Here is a 24,386-nt window from a genome sequence, read left to right as displayed (position 1 = left end):
TAACCGCTGTGCCACAGGGCCGGCCCCAAGAAATCTACCTTTTAAACAAGAATCTGAGGTGATTCTTATACTCACTAACATCTGAGAATTACTACTGAGATGTAAGAACAGAGCAAAGGGCAGACATATGAGGGACACCTACATTTCAGGGTCAGAAGATGTTAGCTAAGAAGACTAAAGAGTCATCTGAGGGAGAACGGTGTTGTAAAACAAAGAAAGGACAGAATTTCTAGAATATCTATAATATTTATAATCTCATGCCATAGACAGATCAGGGGACAGAGAAGAGAATACTGACAATTAGAAAGTCATTGGGGGCCGGCCCCCTGGCTTAGCGGGTAAGTGCGTGTGCTCCACTGCTGGCGGCCCGGGTTTGGATCCCGGGGTTTGGATCCCGGGTGTGCGCTGACACACCGCTTTTCAGGCCATGCTGAGGCCGCGTCCCACATACAGCAACTGGAAGGATGTGCAACTATGACATACAACTATCTACTGGGGCCTTGGGGGGAAATAAATAAATAAATAAATTGTTAAAAAAGAAAAAAAAAACAAAGTCATTGGTGATCACTCAGGAAGGGCATAGGTGAACAGATGATGGGGGACGAGAGGAGAGGGAATTATGTACAAAAAAAGGGGCTAACTTTTGAAAGTTATGTAAATAGACACACACACACACACACACACACTCATTTTTTTGAGTGGGAGCAAAAAAGAGTAAGTGAAGAGACTAAAAAATCCTTGGGTGAAAAGAACCCAAAGAAAATAAATTTAGATGACCTAATTGTAATAAAGAAAAGATATAGATGATGGAATTGATGGCTTTGGGGAGTGGAAGTGACCTGCAATGAAGATAATAGGAAACAGGACAGATACAGAAAAATAAAAACACTAGGCAACAGGAATGAGGGCCTGGTTGATGTTCAACAACAAAAAATTGTAATGCTTCCAAGCAGCAAAAGGAACAGATTTCCACGAGAAATTTTCAGCACATTAACAAAAGACCAAAGAATTTTCTTTCTCTCCCTCCTTCCTTCCATTAAATATTTATAGAGTAACTACCAGATTGTAAGATACTATGCTAAAGGTAGGGAATGTCAAGAAAAGCTTGATGGATGAATTTGGCAACAAAGCAATCTAGTAGAGTGCTAGTGAATGTAGTGCTCAGAGGGTTGATAAGGTCCAAGGCTGGGTAGGAAGAAAAGTGGAGCCAGGAGGGGCTTGACAGATTGGATAAATACAACATTTACGAGTCTGGGACTCACAATGAGTCCAAATAAAGCACAGGTTTAGTGGGAATGAAAGGACTGGGAGAGCTGGAAGGACTGGGAGAGCTGGAAAGACAGGAGATTAGAGTCAGAGAATGGAATTTTCAAGTTCAAGTGTTTTAAATTTCTTTCCCCCTCAAAGCTACCCCTGAGAAATTCATTTTAATGTGGTTCAATTGTGTAACAATGCTGATTGGGTGGGGGTGGGGTGGAGGGATTTGCAGTATAATTTGCAATAGCTCTTAAATGAAAAAATTTGTAGTCAGTCATGAGTTATCAAGGCATACCAGTAAGATAAAAAGTTTAAACAATTATCTTATTTGTTTGATGTGTAAACAGAATATAATTTGTAAATAAATTATTGTTTTTCCCTACTTCAGTAGTGGCTGGCATTTGGTACACACGCACACACATTCATATGACTTGGTATGTGAACCTATAAATACATGGCTTCAAGAACAAATTCTGGTATACTGTCCTGGATCCATACAATTAAATTTTTTCCAGAATGAACCATAACAAAGACTTCTTGGTTTAAGCATTTGGCAACGTTAGACACAGAGCTGTTACTACAATGAAAGTGAATGTTTTGTCCATGTAACAAATCAGCCATTCATACGGTAGATAAATATAAGTTCATCATTGTTAAAATAAAAATGTTCCTTTCTATATAATTCCACATCAGAGCCTCAAAAAATAAGAGACAAAATGACAATAGTTAACAACAATTTGTACATGTTAAAGGCAATTTCTGGTTCTGTGTTTTTTTTTTTTTTTTTTTAAATTTATTTATTTATTTATTTATTTTTCCCCTAAAGCCCCAGGCGATAGTTGTATGTCATAGTTGCACATTCTTCTAGTTGCTGTATGTGGGACGCGGCCTCAGCATGGCCGGAGAAGCAGTGCGGCTGTGCGCGCCCGGGATCCGAACCCGGGCAGCCTGCATCGGAGCGCACGCACTTAACCGCTAAGCCACGGGGCCGGCCCATGGTTCTGTGTTTTGATCATGCCCCATATTACCTATGAATAGTTTGTTCCAATAGCCTCCTTACTTTAAGTCTTCCTCATGAAACTTTATCATGCATCAACAATTTAATTATCCCTCATATCCAGCTACATTTTATCTTGTGCATCCACAAAATATATGAGAACACTAACTTCACAAGGAGTGAAGCATCCCATGAAATACACACACACAGAGAAATGAAGTTTCTCCCAAATTCTTTAATGTTACAAAAAACTTAGTTCTGTTACCTATGTCAAGAACTTAATTTTTCTCTAGACAAAGTTCCTTTCCGGGGGGTATTTTCCTATTACTAACAAAACTAGCTTCAAGGACCGCCGAATGGCACAAGTGACAAAAGGTGGCCATGATTACCGTCACAGAAAATGAGCCATTGACATCTTCCCCACTCCTTTTCCTTTTCTCCCGTCTCTTCTCTGTGATTCTCAAATTTCATTCCCTTTCTGGTCTGTTTTTTTTTTAAAGACTTTATTTTCTAGAGTAGTTTTAGGTTCACAGCAAAAGTGAGTGGACGTACAGAGAGCTCCTATATATTCCCAGCTCCCCCTACCCCTAAAACCTTCCTCAGTATCACCATTTGTTACAACTGATGAATGTACATTGACACACCATTATCACCCAAACTCTACAGTTTACAGACAGTTCACTCTGGGTGTTATAAATTATATGAGTTTTAACAAATGTATAATGACATGTATTCACCGTTACAGTATCATACAGAATAGTTTGCCCTATAAATCCTCTTGCTCTGTCTATTCATCCCTCCCTTCCTCCTAACTCTTGGCAACCAATGCTCATTATACTGTCTCCATAGTTTCACTTTTTCTAGATGTCATATAGTTGGAATCATATAGTATGTAGCATTTCAGATTGTCTTTGCCTGTTTTCAAATGCCATTTTTTCACCTTCTGCCTTGCTTTTCTGTTTTTTCCCTGTTAAATGTTACAAAACATAATCTGTTTTAAAAAAACTATTTAAAAAAAGTAATCCACTCATTTGCTCCGGCAACATTTCAATGAAACTCATTTTATTTGGAACTTAATAAATATTTTACAAATGAGGACACTGAGGCACAGAGAGGTTAAACAACTTATCCAAGTTTACACAGCAAGTAACTACCAGAAATGAGATTTTAACCCAGTGAGTCTGGCTCCAGAATCATGTGCTTAGCCAGTATTCATGACCGCCTCTAAATAACAGGAAAAAAAAATATTATGTAAGAGTAGCACAAAATGTGAAGAGATAAGAATTCCTCTCCCCTACTTCCTCTCCCCTACTACTTTAAACTAAAGAATGTGGACTAAAGGCATGGGTGCGCATGTACACGCACAAACGGTAAAGAAACAGGACCAATTATCCACAAAGAAATATGGGAAAAAGGGAGAGAAGAGAAGATGAGGATGAGAAGTAGCTTAGAATCAAATTGGCCTTCTACGCCATGCTAAAGGATATATACATTGACTGGTAGGCAACGGGAATTTTAAAATACGAAATCATGATCTATAGCACAGAGGACAGTTTTGCTTAGAAGAACCAAAGACTTTTGATGGACTGATGAACTTCACTTGCTAAATTTAAAAAATTTCAGGCAATGTAGTACCTCAACGAAGTGTTTATATTTTAAGCCTTGTATTTCTAATGGTGAAATAAAAACAATGTTCTTTATTAAAGGAATTTTAAGTATCAACAAACTTTCAGGGAAACATTTTGGGAGGCAAACGGACCCGATAACTCATACTATTTTTCATTTTTTCTATGAAAATGGATGCATCTTATAATCGCTGTTGGCCAAGTTGCACATGGGCTTACCTGTTTATATTGTGATTTCAGTTGAGTTCTGAGTATGGCTAATCTGTCACAGATTGAGTTTAAATGTCATTTAAAATGTCTTCAAAAAGATTACAATGTGATTTGGCACCAAAACAAAGTTTATGTTAGAAGAAAAGCACAAAAACTGAGTTGTGTAATATATGATAAAAATCATTGCCTAAAGTCTGAAAGAATGTGTGTCTAAAATTAAAAGAAAATTTAAAGTGATAATAAAGCATTGTATCATAGTTTCCTTGGCAGCATCTTCTACTCTTACTCCTTAGTGGTACATAAAACACTGGAGTTTTTTTCACATTAATGGAGGCTTAGAAACAAGGTGGGAAAGGTTAGCTTTGAAGTTTAAAGAGACTTAGTTTTTTTAGGGCTGTGGTTGGGCTATGAATCTCTACCTTTAAAGTGCTGAGGTGGGGCTGTAGGAGTTGTGTATGCTCTAGACTCCTTCCAGAGACTGGGTTCACTGGGGATGTTGGTGGAACGCTCCCAGCAGTTGTTAGAGTCAGGTAACTAAAAGGACAGAGGAACATGTTTTCTTCATCTGGATTCCTATTTTTACTATACTCTGCAGAAATCACCAACGTCACTGGTATATATATATATATAGAGAGAGAGAGAACATATTGGCAAGTATTACAAAGACTCCATTAAGCACATCCTTCTGCCACATCTTTTTTCCTTGCCTGAGCACACATTAGACACCTTTCCTGTTTTGTTTTCTCAGTCCTAAGGCTTTCAAATGCCTATGTTATGTTTTTAGATGCTTCTGAATTTTTCCTATAGTAAATCCTTTCTCTGATATTCTATAACACTTCCATATTCCTTTAATAAACTTGTTCTTGATAATGAAATGGAAGGAAGGAGGTGAGGAAGAAAGGGAGGAAAGAGTGGAATACACATGTACATAGCATGCAATTCAAACTACAGAGAGGGAATATAAACTGAAAGGATCTCTTCCATCCATCCTAGAACCTCAATATCTCTTCCACAATGATAACCAATATCAATGATTTCTTTTGGTATATATCATTCCAAATATTTCCACGCATATATCATAAGCATATATACATACTACAGATGGATGTATGGGTATCTGGTATGTATATATATATATATTTCCTCGGCAATGAAATTTTGGGTACAAAGAATTTTGCTTGAATGTAATCTTTGTTTATAGATATATGTAAAAAAATTGGATTTTGCCTCTTTTTTCGTAATCTTTATAAATCGATGTAAGTTTGCTGGATGGGCTAGGTCAATGATCTAATGAATGAACATTTACTTTATACCTATTATGAATTAAATACTGTGTTGGTCACCAAATCTATGCCTTTAAAAAAAATCTCATGCAAGTTGGAATAAATTCAAACAATTAAAAAATGCATAAGGTAAAAATTAGTCATTCCTCACTTACTCACTCCCAATCCCAGAATTAACCACTGTTTGATGTTAGAGAGACAAATATGGATGGTCCTGGAGGCTCATTTCCTATTCTACTAGAACAGGCTAATATGAGCTACTAAACTCCAGGTGCTCCCTCTTCCACTGTTACACAGTCAACAAGATGTTCCCCACCCACCTTCTATTTAAATGTGTACAATGTTTTGGTGTGAAGTCCTTCGATCAGATCCCTTTCTGTGGTACATCCAGACCATCCACGCCAGGCCTAAGCACACTCTTCTGTGGAAAGAGAACTTGGGGGATGGTCTATGCTCTGTTAATTCTTTGCCTGTAAGTTTACCACAGTAAAGCTTATTTTATATGTATAATGCATGACTAGTGGTATTTGTGTCCCCTTGGCATGATAGTTGTATATTTTCTAACTTTTTTGTTTTCTCTATGCTTAAACAGAAACGCAATTCAACCCCCTACACACACACACACACACACACACACAAATATATATTAAAACCAAAATAGAGAAACATAATACATACCATTCTGTAACTTTCCTTTTTTAAAAAAATTATCAAGATAGTATAAACATCTTTTCAAGTTAGCACATGTAGATATATTACCCACACATCTTGAAGTCTCTTTGAAATCTAGCAATTTAAAGTTTTGTAACAAATTACATAGATTCTACAAAGTGCCTGCTAGGCAGAAATTCCCAGGCAACTAAACTTCGCCATTTGGTCACCTGAGATTGCACATGTCCCATTTTCTAGATAAGTTTTCTGAAATTAAGTTAGCTGTAACAGATAAATCTCTAAGTGCTTTTACTAAAAGACAAGGTCTTTGTGAACAAGGCTATACATGTTAAGAGGTTAAGACCACGCCTATTTTGTTCATCAGTGGTTGAGTATAGTGGTAGTGTGAATGACTCGAAAGAGAAAGAGTAAGCATTGAGGTTCAAGGCAGCTGAGGCAGACCAATTCTTGTTGGTGGTCATGTGGCATGCTTCGTGATTTAACTTAGATCTTCTACTATTGAACAAACTCCACATCAACACGCCATTCTTAACTAACTTGGCAGTTTCTTGAGAAATACGTACATACAAAAAAGAAAGTCGATTTATTTTTCTCTCTTTTATACTGGACCAACTAATGAAACAATGGTCTGAAGACACGGAACATTAAGCAAGGAAGGACAGTGAACCCCAAGATACAGGAAACAAACAAGGTGAGCCCAGCCCTACAATTGCCCCAGTTCACTGCATGGAGAGAGTTTCTAGGCTGTGGTTCAGGAAGGGGGAATTAAAGCAGAGCCTGCCAAACTCCCTGAGTTAAAGATCTGTTGCCAGAAGCAGAAACCAAGGTGGCTACAGTTAATATGGCAGAGTACTGAAGAAAAGACAGCGGCACAGAGAAGAACTCTGAAAATTTACAGAAAGTCCCCCTTGAGTGTTCATCTGGGCACTGAACAGTGCATGTGTGTAAAGAAACTACAGACACTGAGACAGAAGCAGTGAAAAGATTAGAAGGAACAATCTCTGAAGATCACATGGGCCAGGAATTGTACTTAGTCCCACCAGCCAAAGGAGAAAACCTAATAATTCATAGGACCTGGGGTAGAATACTCAAAAGTTTTTGGTCACAGTAGTGGGGGAAAATTAACCTTAAGATGAACTCTTCTTTGCTTATAAAAGCTTAAAAGCGAGACTTGAAAGGACCAAACTTTTTCCAAGAAACTTAACCATGTCTGAGAATAAAGCCTACAAAAACAGACAGGAATACAAAAACATTTAGGTCTAAGGTAAAACTCACAATGTCTGGTATCCAGTAAAAAATTATCAGGCATGCAAAGAAGCAGGACAATATGATACATAATGAGATAAATCAATTAAAGTGAAACCAATCAAGAAATGACACAATAATAGAATTAGTACACAAGGATATCAAAACTGTTACTGAAACTGTATTTCATATGCTCAAGAAAATAAAGTTTGGAAACGTTAAGCAGATACCTGGAAGATACAAAAAAGACCCAAATTGAACTAGAAATGAAAACTACAATATCTGAGATGAAAAACACACTGGATTGGGTTAACAGCAGATTATATACTGGAGAAGAAAAGATTAGTGGAACTGAAGACTTAGTAAGAGAAATTATGCAAAAGGAAAGGCAGAAAAAGATTGAAAAAAGTGAACAGAACATCATTTATTCTGTTGTAGGACAACTTCAAGCAGCCTAATATATGTCTAATGGAGTCTCCAAAAGAAAGAGAGAGGGTAGGATAGAAAAATATTTGAAGAAATAATGACTGGAAAACTTCCAAATTTGATGATCTCACACACAGAAGAAGTTGGACAAAAGCCAAGCACAAGAAACTTGAAGAAAACTACAGCAAGTCATATCATAATCAAATTGCTTAAAGCTAGTAAAAAAAAAGAAAATCTCAAAAGTAGCTAGAGAATTAAGACATTACCTAGAAAAGAACAAAGATAAAAATGACAGCATATTTCTTGGTAAAAACAATGCAAACTAGAAGAGAGTGGAGCAACATCTTTCAAGTACTGAAAAAGAGAGATGACAAAAAAAAGTCAACCTCAAATTCCTTACCCAGTGAAAATATCTTTCTAAAACAAAGGTGAACTCAGCAATTCCACTCTTAGCTGTATATACAAAATAACTGAAATAGGTAGTCAAACATATGCTTGTACTCAAATGTTCATAGAAGCACTATTCACAATAGCCAAAAGATGGCAATAATTCAAATGTCTATTAATAGATGAATGGATAAACAAAATGTGACATATTTGTACAATGGAATATTATTCAGTCATAAAAAGGACTTAAGTACTGATAGATGGTACAACATGAATGAACGCTGAAAACATTATGCTAAGTGAAAGAAGCCAGACACAAAAGGTCACATATTGCATGACTCCGTTTATATGAAATATGTAGAACAGGCAAATCCACAGAGACAGAAAGCACATTAGTGGTTGCCAGGGGCTGGAGAGAGGGGAGAAAGTGAAATGACTGCTTAATGGGTACAGGGTTTCCTTCCAGGTGATGAAAATGTTCTGTAGCTAGATAGTGGTAATGGCTGTACAACATTGTAAATGTACCAAAAGCCACTGAATTGTACAATTTAAAATGGTTAAAATGGTGAATTTTATGTTAGCTGAATTTTACTGCAATAAAAAAGACATGAGTGAACCTCTCAGATGCATACTTTCAGTTTATTTGGTCTTAGTAATGCATAACCATAAGAAATATATATATATTTTTTCTTCTTTTGTGAGGAAGATCAGCCCTGAGCTAACATCTGTGCTAATCCTCTTTTTGCTGAGGAAGACCGGCTCTGAGCTAACTTCCATTGCCAATCCTCCTCCTTTTTTTTTCCCCAAAGCCCCCCAGTAGATAGTTGTACATCATAGTTGCACATCCTTCTAGTTGCTGTATGTGGGACAGGGCCTCAGCATGGCCGGAGAAGCGGTGTGTAGGTGCAGCCCGGGATCCAAACCTGGGCCGCCAGCAGTGGAGCGTGTGCACTTAACCGCCAAACCACGGGGCCGGCCCCAAGAAATATATTTTAATCTTGACTTTTGTTAAGAATAAATGGTCAGAAATGTAGAAACAAAAAACAACAAAAAAAGGTGAAATAACAACTTTTTGCAACATACAGAAGCAGAAAGAATTCATCACCAGCAGACCTGCTCTCTAAGTATTGTTAAAAGAAGTGCATCAACTAGAAGCAATATGATACCACATGGAAATTTCTATCTACACAAAGGAATAAAGCACACCAGGCATGGTAACTATTTGGTTAAGTATAATACCTTTTCTTCATATTATTATATCTCTTAAAACGATTAGCAACTATTTAAAGTAAAAATAACAGCAATGTAGTGTGGGGTTTACATGTATAAGTGAAACATATAAAAACAAAAGCACAAAGGTTGGGAGGGGACAAATGGAATTATACTATATTGTATACTGTATTTATATATGGGACAAATAAAAAACAAACAGCAAGATGACAGACTTAAACATAACCTTATCAACAAACATTAAATGTAAATGTTCTGAAAACTCCAATTAAAAGTCCTATTTTGTCAGACTGGATAAAAAAGCAAGATCCAACTACATATGTTGCCTATAAACAATTATAAAGACACAAACAGGTTAAAAGTAGAAGAATGGAAAAACATACCACATTAACACTAGTCAAGAGATGTGAAACTTTTACACTAAAGACTAAAAAATAACACTACTAAGAGAAATTAAGGAATATCTAAAAAAATGGGAAGATATATAGGTTCATGGGTCAGAATATTCAATATTATTAAGATGTTAATTCACCCCATTTAATCTACAGGTTCAATGCAATCCCAATCAAAATCACAGCCAGCTTTTTTTTTTTGGTAGAAATGATTATAGAATTCATATGGAAATGCAAAGGACACAGAACAACCAAAAGTTTTAAAAATGAACAGAGTTAGAGGACTAATACTATTTAATTTCAAGATATTATAAAGCCACAATAATCAAGATGGTATGGTATTGACCTAAAGACAAATAGAAAACTGGAACAGAACAGAGAGTCCAGAAATAGACTCACACATATATAATTAATTGATTTTCAACAAGGGTCTTTTCAACACACAATGCTAGAACAATACGGTTTCAATATGCAAATAAATGAATTTAAATCTATACTTTGTGCATGACAAAAAAATTAACTAAAAATGGATCACAGACCTAAAACTATGAAACAGAAGAAAACACAGACAAAAATCCTGTGACCTTGGGTTAGGCAAAGATATTTTAGATAACACCAAAAACACAATGCATAAAAGAAAAACTGATAAACTGGACTTGATAAAAACTTCTGCTTTTCAAAGATCATTAACAGATGGAGACAAGCCACAGAGTGGGAGAAAATATTTGCAAATCATATTCTGATAAGGGACTTCTTTCTAGAATATATAAATACTGCTCATAACTCAATAATAAGAAAACTAACAATCTGATACAATGGGAAAAAAATTTGAACAGAGACCTCTCTATAAAAAAAGAGGGCAAAGAAGCACATGAAACGATGCTCAATATCATTAGTCATTAGGGAAATGCAAATTAAAACCACAGTGAGATACCATTACACACCCATTAGAATGGCTAAAAACATTGACCATATCAAGACTTCGCAAGGATGCAGAAGAACTAGAAGCTTCATACGGTGCTGGTGGAAATGTAAAATGGTACAAATATTTGGAAAACAGTTTGGCAGTTTCTTAAAATGTTAAACAGACACCTACCCTATGACCCAGCTATTCCACTCCTAGGTATTTACCCAAGAAAAATGAAAGCATATGTTCATAAAAAGATTTGTACATGGATGTTCATATCAGCTTTATTTGTAATAGGCAAAAACTGGAAACAACCCAAATGTCCATCAACAGGTGAATGGATGAACAACTACGGTATAGCCATACAACGGAATGCCACAAGGGAATGCTACTCAGCAATGAAAACAAATGAACTATGGATGAATCTTGAAATAATCACACAGGGTGAAAGAAGACAGATAAAAAAAATCGTGTGTATGTAAGTATATATACATATATGTTATGTGTATGTAAGTATATATACATATATGTTATGTGTATATACGTACTGTATAGTTCCATTTATATAAAAGTCTAGGAAATGGCTAATCTACAGTGACTGAATGCAAATCAGTGCTTGTTTGGGGACTAGGATGGGGAGGGGGAGGGTTAGGAGGGAGAGATTCCAAACAGGCACAAGGAAACTTTTGGGTGATGTATGTGCTCATTATCTTCATTTTGGTGATGGTTTCATGGGTATATCCATGTGTCAAAAGTGATCATATTGTACATTCTAAATATGGAGAATTTAATGTACGTCAATTATATCTCAAAAAAGCTGCTATGAAAGGAGTATTTGTTTTCATTTTGAACATTTTTTTAGCATTCTCATTTTGGCAATTTATTTATGTATAATCTCAGACAATCTGAATAGTATATAACAATGTTAATTCCAACATTAGTTATTTGAGTTTCATCTGTGTATTATTCTCAAAAACTCCCAGCTGGTTTAAACATTTAACCTGCTCAAAAGAATATATATCCTGAGAGAATTTCCTTCTCTGCTTTTTCACCATCTATCATGAATAGTCTATCATTATAGATGCAATCTAACACTATCATCTTTCAGCTAATTACTTTATGTAATTATTTTCAATTTAAGTAATACATTTGTGAGGTAGAAAAAAGTAATCTATGGAATATTTCAAATTATAATACTTTATTTTCAATCTTAAGGGAAAAGTTATATAGTTGGGTCAGGATAAACCTTTTCATATAGGGTTACTGATTCTTCCTCCAAATGTCTTACGAAAATTTTTCAAACACACTCAAAAGTACAGAACTGGATAATAAACCAATATGCACCTGTCCCCCAGCTTCAAAAATTACCAACGTTTTGAGATTCCTGTTTTATTTACTGAGCCCTTTTCCTCCCTTTCATGGAATATTTTAAAGCAAATTCTAGGCATCATACCATTTCATATCACAAATATTTCAGTATTTAAGTCTTTTTCTCCAAGTAAGCCAAGAGCTTATTTTAAAATTGCTTCATACAAAGTTAATAATACTTCATTACAAGAACACTTAATTTCTTACATTTTCCTCCTATAACTTGTGGAGGAACGAATTCACATTTAGAAATTACTATTTCAATTAACTGACGTGCTCAAGAAGGTGGGTTTCTTTTTTTAAAAAAAAGTAATATAAAGACATACATATATTCAAGTCTATATGTATTTTAATATTTTAATTTTTAGAAATATTTTTGTAGGTTATTCTGAAATTAAAAACAAACATGAGGGATCTATAATATGTTAGCCAACAGAGGTTCATGTCTTTAGTCATTCCTTTATTTATCCATCCATAGTTCCACCCAGAGGTGTGCTAGAGCTGCCTTACGGCAGTTTGAAAGAGCTGACCGGTAAATTTTTAGGAGATTTTGTGAGTTGGTTGTATTTAACTTAAAAACTATTTAAATTTACAATAAAAATTTTATTAAAAAAGGGAACAAATGCTCAAAACTCATCAATTTTAATGATTTTACTATTATCTACGCTCTTGAGTTTACACGTCTATTGTATCTGTTTGGTGGAAACACTAGGTAATGGTGTGGTATTGAGCATCTTTTCTCCACTGCGATGCCACTAATATGATGTTGGCAGCCTGAAGTTAGTCATGGTGGGAGTATTTATCCCACAGACATAAGCAAATGCTACAAATCAGCTGTCTCTCACACTCCTGCCTGGAAAGCAGGTTGTTAACATTTACCAGCACAACACTGTTTCCACCATGAGCATTAACCAGGTGTCAGGTACTGTAGTAATATGAAATATTTCTGGTCTTTTGAAATTTGAGCATAAAGATGCTCCTAATGTTACAGTGTTAAAAGACAAATATGAACAGGTCCTTAAGAAAACAAAGAATATATGGTACATATTAATAGCTTTTAACCTATGTCTTTAAAAATCCCTTTACTATAAGATTCAAAAGTTTTAAAATATTAACATAGAAAAACTTCCTATGCTGAAACTCAGAAAATAAAAGGAACACTAGTGAGGCGGCATCTTCGGTTTTAATACTTAAATTTCAGAAGTAAAGAAAAATGTAATTAGATGTTGGCTTTAAGTAAGAGGATTAAAAATACTATGTAAAATGTATACATGTTTTTTAAATGATATAACACTAAGGAAAATAAGAAACATGAATCGGATTTTTAAAAAATAAATATAACTTATGAACTATCATATCCCAAAGAATGTAAGAGCTGAAGTGTATACCAAGTTAAATGTGTTTAATAGATAGGTGATTTTTGGGCTGGCCCGGTGGTGCAAGCGGTTAAGCACGCGTGCTCTGCTGCGGAGGCCTGGGGTTTGCCAGTTCGGATCCCAGGCACGCACCAACATACCGCTTGTTAAGCCATGCTGTGGGGGCGTCCCATGTAAAGTGGAGGAAGATGGGCACAGATGTTGGCCCAGGGCCAGTCTTCCCCAGCAAAACAGAGGAGGATTGGCATTGGATGTTACCTCAGGGCTGGTCCTCCTCACCAAAAAAAAAAAAAAAAAAAAAAATAGATGAGTGATTTTTCATCAAAGAAGTCAAAAAACAAATCTGTTATAAAAACGAGGTTTCATTTAAAAACTTAAAATGCCACCAAAATTTGCTAAACTTGTTTTGCCAGTTGATATTCTGTGAAATCAAAGCTTTGTCTGTCTGGTCTACATTTATATTTAGTCTGGGCATTTAATCTCTCTTTTGATCTTAGTTTTGCCATACACTGTAAATTGTTTTATAAGGCTTTAACATTAAGTTAGTTTCATAAATTGTAAAATCATTTTATACTAGCAAACAGCTTATTTTAAAACTGCTCAGAAAATACACAAAGGAGTAACAAAGAATTAAAATGAACACTGTGATTCTTTATATGTGTTTCTTTTAAGTTATTTACCTCTTGTGAAAGCTGTGTTACTTGGTCCTTTTGATGTTGCAGATCTTTTAAAACCAAAGAGTTCTGTTTTTCTAACTGAAGCACTCTTCTTGCCAAGTGGACACTAGGCAAATGAAATAAGAAAATTAATGCTTACAAAAGTGGAATGCTACCTAAAATATTCAAAATGTGCTGTATGCTTGAAAACTGACTTACCACTTCCTAACAACACTTAAATATGAGCAGAAAAAATATAGAATCAAATAATATTTTCAGGTGTCAACAGTGGAAAACCAATATCCCAATAACTCAGAACTCTGAAAGTAACAATAAAATCTCCACAATAACATAGCTGTGATATACTGATTACTGCAGTAATGGTTTCTAGCCTTTGCTATAAAAGTGGAGAGTTACATTATGATATTTACTTGAAAAGACCACAAGATAGCAATTTACAGCTTGTCTCCATTTTTGTAAAAATTTCCCATTTACAAATAAATCAGGCAATTAGTTGAAACAATAATAAGCTTGCACTTTGAAACGCATCAGTGTTTACCTCAGACAGTATAATGCATTTTATAATCCAAAACACAAATGAACAGATTTTCTATTGAAAGCGGAGATGGAAAAGATGTATGAAAAGTAGAGAATGTCTATAGTAAGGGCAAAGATTCCATGCTAAAAGAAACCACTAAAAGATCACACTTGTGATCATCACAAGATCACAATTTATTGTACTGAATGTAACCTTCAGTATTTAAGACCACATTAAATGTGAAATGTCCCAACTCCACCTTGTAAGACACAATAAAAAAAAAAAGTTTCAGCTATAAAACTATTCCTCCCAACTACAGGGGGGAAAAAGGGGCATAATTCTTTAAAGAACTGCTAATAAAGTTGAGAAGACACATTGCTGCAAATACTCTCTGTAATTCCAAAAACCTAAAAACTTCATATTTATCACATTTTCATGTTCTGTATGAGTTAACCTATTAAGCTGAGAGAATCACAAAATCTACAGAATCTGAGAAAACAGGATGTTTTACAATGACAAGAAGTAAAATATTTTTCTTCTAAATAAAATTATAGGACAGAAACAATTTCCATTGTATTTTTAATATTTCCTAACATCAGATAAAGGAATGCACACAAAACTCTGAAAATAATGCTAAATATCATCCTACACATTTATTTCTAAGAACTCATTTCAAATGAAAAAGATGAATTCTGGTAAAAGTTTACACAGTGAACTGGGTAGCTTGTTTAGATATGCTCATATCTAAGTTTCTGCCCTTCCCATTGGCATAAGATTTTGCCTTAATAATCAGCTGAAGTTAGAAATGGAAAAGACAGTCTCCATTTTTTGACAATAATTCATTTTTTAAGAAAAAAGCTTTATTGATACATAATTTACATACCATAAAGTCCACGCACTTAAAGTGTACAATTCAATGGTTTTAGTATATTTAGAGCTGTTCAACTATCACTATAATCTAATTTTAGAACATTTTCATTACCCTAAAAAGGAAATTTTTACCCATTAATATCACTTCCCATTCTCCCTGCCCAGCCCTAGGGAACTACTAATCTATTTTCTTTCTTTCTAGAATTTTAAGGTGTTTACAGTTTATGGTTACCCCATTTTCCATCTCCTACTATAAAATATAGCAGGTTCTCTGAAATTTGACCCTAAAATAAGATCTCTACAAATAAAGTAAGTCTTAATGCCGATTTTATGTTTACATTATAAATCTGTTGATTCTATTATATGTTTGCAAATATCAGTATTTTATATCATTAGGTCTGTGTTTTATTAGGTTAATTTAAAAACCTTAGAGTTACCTTCATTCATATTTTCATTCCCTCTCATCCTTAATATATGTTAGGAATAAGTCTTTTCATCTTTCTGTCTCCCACAGAACTCAGCATTAGGGTCTTTTTGTACATGGTAATTCGTACATGGTAATTTCTCAATACATGTACGTCTAAGGTACAGACCATATTTGTGTAATGCTCTGTATAGAACAATGAACACAATCAAATGCTATTACACAGAAACAGAGTTACGAATGAGATGAAATGGAAGAAAAAGGGATGCAAGAAAATAATGAGATGCAAAGGTCACCCATTACCAACATTTAGAAGATAATGACTTGAAGACATCAAGTTTAATAATATTAAGTACCTCATTTAGTTTGGGTGCTTTTTGTTTTGTTTGGAAATTACATAATGCTCTTATGCAGATATGGTGTGATATCACTCATCAATGCAAAATATCACATGATATAAATCACTGAACTAAAGAAATTCTTTGTATGTTGGTGCTTAAGCACTAACACCAGGACTACCTCCTTCTACTAAGAATTTCCTTGATTTTGGTTGGGGAATTCTGAGTGACGAAAGTCAACTCTAAAAAGAAGGAAGGCATCTTATGATTTCTTGAAATGGCTGATTAATGTGTTCTACAGTGTTCTGATTACTAGCTTACAGTGCTATTTTATTGAGAAAAACTTTCCAGGAACTGATGCTGATAGGAATGACTGTGACTACCACTATGAATGTTGATATCATTTATGATGCATAATGGTTATAATGTGAAAGACACTGTGTACAACTGGTCTCCCACTGAGCCACTGATCACGCTTTAAAAATTCACTTCTGGGGCCGGCCCGGTGGCGTAGTGGTTAAGTGTGTGCGCTCCGCTGCTGGCGGCCCGGGTTTGGATCCCAGGCGCGCACCGATGCACCGCTTGGCAAGCCATGCTGTGGCGGCGTCCCATATAAAGTGGAAAAAGATAGGCACAGATGTTAGCCCAGGGCCAGTTTTCTTCAGCAAAAAGAGGAGGATCTGCATGGATGTTAGCTCAGGGCTGATCTTCCTCACACAAAAAAATAAATAAATACAAATAAAGGATCTACAAAAAAAAAAAATTCACTTCTAAGTCAGTTGTAAAGATAGACACACCTCACAGATATATCAGAAATGGTATTAAGTTTCCCAGGTTGCCTTAAATGACTCATTTAGCCCACGATGTTATCAGAAAAAAAAAAAGGAAAAAAGAAAGAAAAAGAAAACAAAAATAAGAATAGAAAATAATATTGTAAAATATTTTTATTTAAAAAAACGCTATATATACACAGGAAAAACAAGAAATATAACTTTTTCATCATTATAATACCTGCAATTAAACAAAAATGATGAAGGGAAAATTAGCAATTTTTTTTTGATCATGACTATCAATGACTACAGAAAAGGCAGATTGAACTAGAAGAAACATACTCAATTAATTCAATAAGATATTTATGAACACTTTAACAAATATTTATTAAAAGCCTCTAATCTTTGTAGGTATGGGAACACACAATTTTTCTATCTGGAGGATCTAATAGTTTACTGAAGAAGATAGGCAAATAAAAACATTATCGTAGTGTGCTAAATGCTATGAAAGGGCACACCGAGGAATGAAAACAATATTGACTAAAGTGGTGAAGAAGCAGAGAAATAGTATTCTGGGTAGAGGAAAAAGCATAAGTAAAGGATGATCTGCTGCAGAAAACTGGAAGCAGTATGGTATGGATTGATAAAACATATGGCACATGGTGAGGGCTGAAGCTAGAGAGAGATAGGCAGGGATATATGACGAAAGTCCTTGTATGACAAGCTGAATTTGGATTTTATCTTTAAGTTGGTTAGGCATGACATGATCAGATCTGCACTTCCGAAACATTGTGGAAATGGCTTGGAGAAGGAAGACTTGAATGAATTAGAAGAGTAAGGTCACAGTCTAGACCAATGGTTTCCAAAAGTAGTTACGTGCAAGATAATCCACTGAAGTGTAGGAAATTTCATTTACATTTATTTTAATATTATGTATCTTTATGTTTTAATTTTCTGTGTAGGTTTTATATTATAATGTACATATTATTCATATGATAGTACATGCATATAATCTATAAACAAATATAAATATATATACATATGTTGATGCGTGCATGTTAAATTTTTTTCCCAACAGGGATTCATATCAAAAAGTTTGGAGACTACTGGTTTAGGCCAGTTCTGTCCAATGGAAATATAATGCAAGCCATATAAGTAATTAAAAATTTTCTAGTAGCCACATTAAAACTAGTATAAAGCCCTTACACCACATACGATATAAAAACATTAACTCAAAGTGGATCAAAGATCTAAATCTCAGAGCTAAAACCATAAATTCTTAGAAGAAAACACAGGAGCCAAACTTCATGAACTTGGATTTGGCAAAGGACTCTCAGCTATGGCACCAAAAGCACAAGCAACACAAGAAAAATTAGGTAAACTGGATGGTATCAAAATTAAAAAGTTTTGTGCTTCAAAAGATACCATTAAGAAAGTGAAAAGACAACCCACAGAGTGGGAGAAAAAATTTCAAAGTACATATCTGATAACGGACTTGTATCCAAAAATACAAAGAACTCTTATAATGCAACAATAAAAAGACAACCCAATTAGAGCATTTACTACAGTGACTTGCCTTTGGAAAGTTCAAAATAATTGCATATAAATACATCTTTGCACTCCTTGTATTGTGATTTCCTTAGAAAGTATAATTGGGTGAAAACACATGTGCATTATAAATTTTCAGATATTCCTCTTGAAAGGTTGTACAAATTTAAATTCTCACGAACTAGAATGAAAGTTCTCCAAGGACAGGAATTTTTATTTATTTGGTTATCTAATGTTTTCTAAGTGCCTTGAATAATACCCAGTACAAAGGAGGTTTTCAGTAATAAACTGCTGAATGAATGAACTTTATATAAGACCTCCTATTTCTTCACACCTTAGCCAGCCAGGCATCATCAATCTTTAAAAGTTTTGCTAACCTTATAAACAATGGAATCTTGTTTTAAATTAAATTTCTTTATGTGTGAGGTTAATCATCTTCTCACATGCTTGTCAGACATTTGTATTTCTTACTTAATGAATTTATGTTGATGTCCTTTTCCCATCCACTTCAAATTTTACCTATATGGTTCATTCTACTCTACATCTAAATTATTTCAACATATCAAGGCCTTCTATAATTTCAACTAAACCAACCTTATTTTCCATTAATGTTCACTCTATTTAATGTCCCACAAACATGTTTTGTATATTCCTTCCACTATACCTCTGCTGGTCCTCCAGACTGAAGAAGATAGTTTATTCCATTGCTTTACAGCCCAACTTTTCTTAAAGGTACCCTTCATATCCCATTTTCTCCATTTTTGACCATGCCAGCCTTTACTGATTTCTATTCCTCTGACAAAGTCTAGCACACAATACAGCACTAAATTATAATATTTTGGATGTTTCTTGATATTCTTTCATGGTGTTCATCTTTTCTCCCCCAACAGATGCAACTCATATGAAGACAGGGGTCTTATTCCCTATGGTGTGTGCTCAACAGAGTAGGTACTTAATAAATCCTTCTTGACTGACTTTGTTGTAAGTAAATTTTGTTCAAATGAATACATTGCCAGAAACTATATTCCAAGGTTGCAAAGTCTAGATATTAAAGTAGAACTGACGCTCAGCATCTAAGCATTGAACTAGTAATTAAAAAGTGCATAAATAAGGGAAGAAGGCAAATGTCACATAACAATTTACCTCTTCCATATTTCAACCTCCGAAATCTTTAAGCGTAGCATATCGTGGTGGGTGATTACAGGTGAATTCTGTTTAGAAATCTGGGATATTAGAAGTGGGAAGACAGGAGGGGAGTTTAACTGAAATTCAAAGCAAGACAAATGAAGAACTGCTCAATTATAGCTGAGTTTAATGTCTCCTTAACTACAATGCACATACAATGAAAACAAGTCCTTTCCAAGTTCTTTATAAAGAGTAACTATGGATACAGTCAGGGAAAATAGCTCCTGCTAAAGGTTATTTTTTTGTATCGAATGTACTGAACTCCTCAAGAAAATATTGCTTCTACAGGCTATCTGTTGGGGCACTAAAGTAGGTACAACAAACAACGCTTCTTTGTAATTCTATTAATTGCCATGTAATTTTTACCTGTACCAAGATTATGTTGGACATCAACTAGAAACTAATACACTACAAGAGTATATAGTTTTGTACCTAAACATTAAATCGAAATTTCACTTGTTACCTGGTAAAATTACTCCCCCAGGGGTTATCTCTTAGCTCTCTCACCACTTCTTGAATCCAAATAAAAGTTATTTTCTTGGATCTGTCAATGGCAGTCAGTACTTCCGATTATTACATACAATTTCATAATGTATAGCCCAGCCAATGTGGACATGGCAGATCTCTACTTATATCTGAGATGTCAAAGCACAACAGAGAATTGATGCTCTGTCCTGAGTCCTTCAATATTGGTATGGTTCTCTTAGTATTATCAATACTCCAAATAAATAAATGTATTTATTTAGTTACTTGCTACTTACTTACTTTGCCTGCAATAACATTTGGCTTTTTGATCTTTTTCAATTTTAGCAGGTCAGGGTTCTGTCTCTATTAGCATGGCATAAAAAATGGTTCAAACAAAGGGCACATACACCAGAATAATTCCAGGTTCAGAACACTTCAGGTTGGTCCCTGCACTGTTGGCAGTTATTAAAGACTAAATAGTGGTCCCATGCTGATTATTTATAGTTATATGAAACTTTCTCTAGTTTCTTCTATAAGGTTAAACGTTCAAGTTGATCATGAATAGAACAACAGTGACATTTTGAGTGACTATACCTAAAATCAACCCAAATGAAATAAGCACAACTTTCCACAAGGACAAAAATGAGAACTCATACACATGAGAATAAAGGGGAGGAAAGCAAATTTTCATTATGCACAGAAGTTTGCTAGAGGAAACAAGTTTCCCCTGCTTATTTTTTCCCTTTATTATGAAGCTCAGTCTACTGTGAAAGTTTCAACTTAGAGCTCCTTATAAAACTAGACAGAAACTAAAACAAAAGGTCTATAGTATGCAGCAAATCTTACAACCTGAAAGGTTAAAAACCTTCAGAAAAGTCTCCATATTCATACCTGCCAAAACAAACAGAGAAGCACACACTAAGACCATGTTAGTGCCTAGGTGTTACCCATTTAGTGTTTCAGGTTAAAGAGCATAACCAAAACATGTAACCAGAAAATCTTGTTTGCTATTTTCAAAACAATCATGACCGAAACAAAAACATTACTTCAGATTTTCAAGTTTAGTCAAGCTAAGAAGAGCCCATTTTATTTTAATCTACTTTAACTGTATAAGCCCTTTTAACATTCCACAACTTTGTCCCAGGGAGAGTTTAATATAATATTTAGTTATTGTTCATCTCTATTGAAACTTCAAAATGTGAGTTACCTTACATAATAATTATAATATGTTCAAGAGACATTTTGGGGAGTTATTTTTCAAGCTAGAAAAATTAATTTTGCTACTTCCTTAAAGAGAATTGGCTTATATGTCTTAAGAAACTGATATCAAAGAAAGTGAATCTCAAAACTGCTTTCACGTCCAGGGGGTGTCTCTACTAATTATTTCAAGAGGTCTCCTTAAAATTTCAAAACAAAATTGTTTTAAATGAAAACTCAAATTGTGCCCAAAGTTTTTGCAACACTGGCTTTTCCTCTAAAATCAACTGTGCAATTTACTTTAAGAAACATTAATTGGCATAAGAAACTAACATTTATTTAACACCTATTCTATGCCAGGCACTGTGTGGCGAGCTTTGCATCCATTTTCTCATTTTAATTTCATAATATACCTTGGGTAACAAAAGGTAACTAATAAAGTTTTTCAGGGGCTATCCAATTTATTAACAGCAATATGGCACTCAAAAACAGAAGGCTCAAAAATTAAACTTCTGGATAACCACTAAAAATGATCTTTTTGAAGAATATTCCATGACAAGAAAATGTTCAGGACAGAATTATAAGATAAAAAATTAAATTTCTAACTTACATATAATAAAACCCTAAATATGTAAGAAAATATATGTATCTGTATAAAATTTTGAATGGTTATCTTTGGATGATACAAATACCAGTAAGTTTCCTAACTTTCTAAAATAAACATGTATTCTTTTTATAATCAGAAATCCCCTCCAATTAAGTGTTATCCTAAAATACCTAAATCTGGTTGTGGAATATATGAGATTTTAAATCAAATTTAGTATGAATGAAATATATTGTGTAGTAGTTGGGAAATAATTTCCTTTGAAATTTTAATATATTTTCATATAAGTTGATGTATAATGAAAACTTTATTATGCAAATATTTCATTTGCTGTTCTGAGTTATTTTATAATTCACCTTAAGTTTCCATTGCTTTAATTTCAAATGTGAAGAATTAAATATAGAGTCTCTCAAAGGCTATATTCCTTTCATCTTAAATAAATTAAACTTAGAGCACAAAGCCATTGGCCTTCTTTACAAATATCCATGAAAAAAATCAAATATGGACTTTGCCGACTTCAGAAACATATCAGCCCCTAAACAGGGATCTTCTGTGCCACTGGTCAATTTTGTGCATACAGTAGGCACTCAATAAAAGTTGTTGAATGAATGGGCGAAGGAATGCATAAATGTCCACTTTGGATATCTAGACTTACTTTCCCTTCACTCAGTTTAGATGACCTCAGAAGCACTTCCTCAAAATAACCCTCTGGTTCACCATGAGAAGAATGCCTGGCACCAGCTGGCAGGAGATATTAATAGCATGCCCATTAGGCACTTGTTCAAGGCACATAGATAGACCAGTGATAAAATCTTTGGAAATATTTGGACAGTTAAGATTATTCAGAATATGAATCAGTTGTGGTTCCTTAAATTTTCAATCTAAATATTAAGAAATCAACATCTGCTTTTGGAAATTCTTAACAAAATAGTAAGGTAACAGCAATAATTGCTTTCAATTTTAGAGAAAGTCAGAATTTGGGGCTAAAGGAAGAAAGCTTAATATTAGGAAAATTCTTTTTTTTTCTTGTGATAAAGATTCTTTTGAAGGATTCAGATGCTAAAATAGAGGAAAAAAATGGACTTTTTCCTTCAGATTTTAATTTTTAGTATTTTACTGATCATTTACCACTGATAAAGAAGTCTCTTCCCACAAAACTATGTTTCTATTCCTTCTTAGGCAACATAATGCTCAAAAACAGAGATGTACTGAAAATTACAAAATATCATAGGTCACTCTCAGTGACCTCTGGAGGCACTCAGGGAAGAATGGAAATGGGATGGAACTATAACTGATTTTTCAAATAATATGTAATTGAGAAATTTTTGCATCTTCGCCAGATAGAATTAACCATTTCAGCTACAAACTGATACTTGCTAGTCATCTATCCTTGACCTAAATTTCTTACAGATATTTAGTTTAAGCAGTAAGAGACACAAGTTCTAAGCATTCTTTTGTTACTTCTCATAAAATGGTCTATATCTTACGTCACTTTAGATAGCCATAAAGATATTTTATTCTCTGAGCCATCATTTCAAAGGTTTTACAAAAGTATTAGGGTTAAGATGGATTGTTCTTCTTACTTAGTAAGTAATGTCTCTAAACGTTTATATCAGTTCACATAAAAATAAAAGATAAGCAGGTTTGAATGTCCAAATACTCAGGTGAAGAGACAATTCTACTACGTATCTTACACTGTGCTAGGAAGAGACAGTGGAGAATAAATAAGAGTAAGATGTGGTTGCTGACCTTGAGGAACTTTCCATTTAGCTAGGGAAATGACATGAGAAATGAGAGCTAATGAGATAAGAGAAATACTCTATTGTGTGGTATGGAGAAAATAGATGTTTATAGGCAGAGAGACACACTACCCTCAATTTGGGTAGAGAGGCAGACAAGACTGGAGAGGTGAGGCCACGTGGAGGGGCTTAGAAGTCTGAGAGAAACATTTAGATTTGATATAGTAGTGAGATGTTTTTGCAAAGCAGAATAAATTTAGATGGGAGAAAGAAGTTAGGTAAAAAACTATTTTCTACCTAAAATCAGCTAGTTCAACTAGAAAACTGAATATAGGTACAATTTTCCCTTGGTGTACTTTCAGCAGCATCTCACAAGATAACTAACGGATCTTCCCAAAATGTTCTTGGTCTTCACAAAGACTTTTATACTTTCAATCACAATATATATGATATCTCCATCTCTCTCAATCTCTCTCTTTCTCTTTCTCTCTCTCAAGTATATATCAAGGTATGTAGGCAGGTGAATAAAAGACAAGAGGAAAAAAAAAGGAAGCATAATTAATTACGCTGAGAATTGTTGGTACAAAAGCATTTGTAACTCACCTGAAACTAATGTGAAAATAAAATTAAAATGGTGTCATTACCACTGAATCTAATTCTAGGAAAATTCTAATGCA

General features: G+C 34.4%; 1 protein-coding gene across 2 annotated transcripts in view; it reads right to left on the bottom strand.

Annotated features, from left to right (window-relative positions):
- PIBF1 (progesterone immunomodulatory binding factor 1) overlaps nucleotides 1-24,386 on the bottom strand; it is a 194,604-nt gene that overhangs the window by 45,705 nt on the left and 124,513 nt on the right. For both annotated transcript variants that reach the window (XM_058548291.1, XM_058548290.1), the window contains exon 14: nucleotides 14,056-14,158. In XM_058548291.1, the coding sequence (XP_058404274.1) occupies nucleotides 14,056-14,158 (103 nt within the window). The remainder of the gene's footprint in view (nucleotides 1-14,055; nucleotides 14,159-24,386) is intronic.

Source organism: Diceros bicornis, chromosome 9 (genome assembly GCF_020826845.1).
Source record: "Diceros bicornis minor isolate mBicDic1 chromosome 9, mDicBic1.mat.cur, whole genome shotgun sequence".
NCBI classification, from domain to species: domain Eukaryota; kingdom Metazoa; phylum Chordata; class Mammalia; order Perissodactyla; family Rhinocerotidae; genus Diceros; species Diceros bicornis.
Note: the sequence above shows the minus strand (reverse complement) of the source record. Positions and strands in the feature narration are given on the sequence as shown.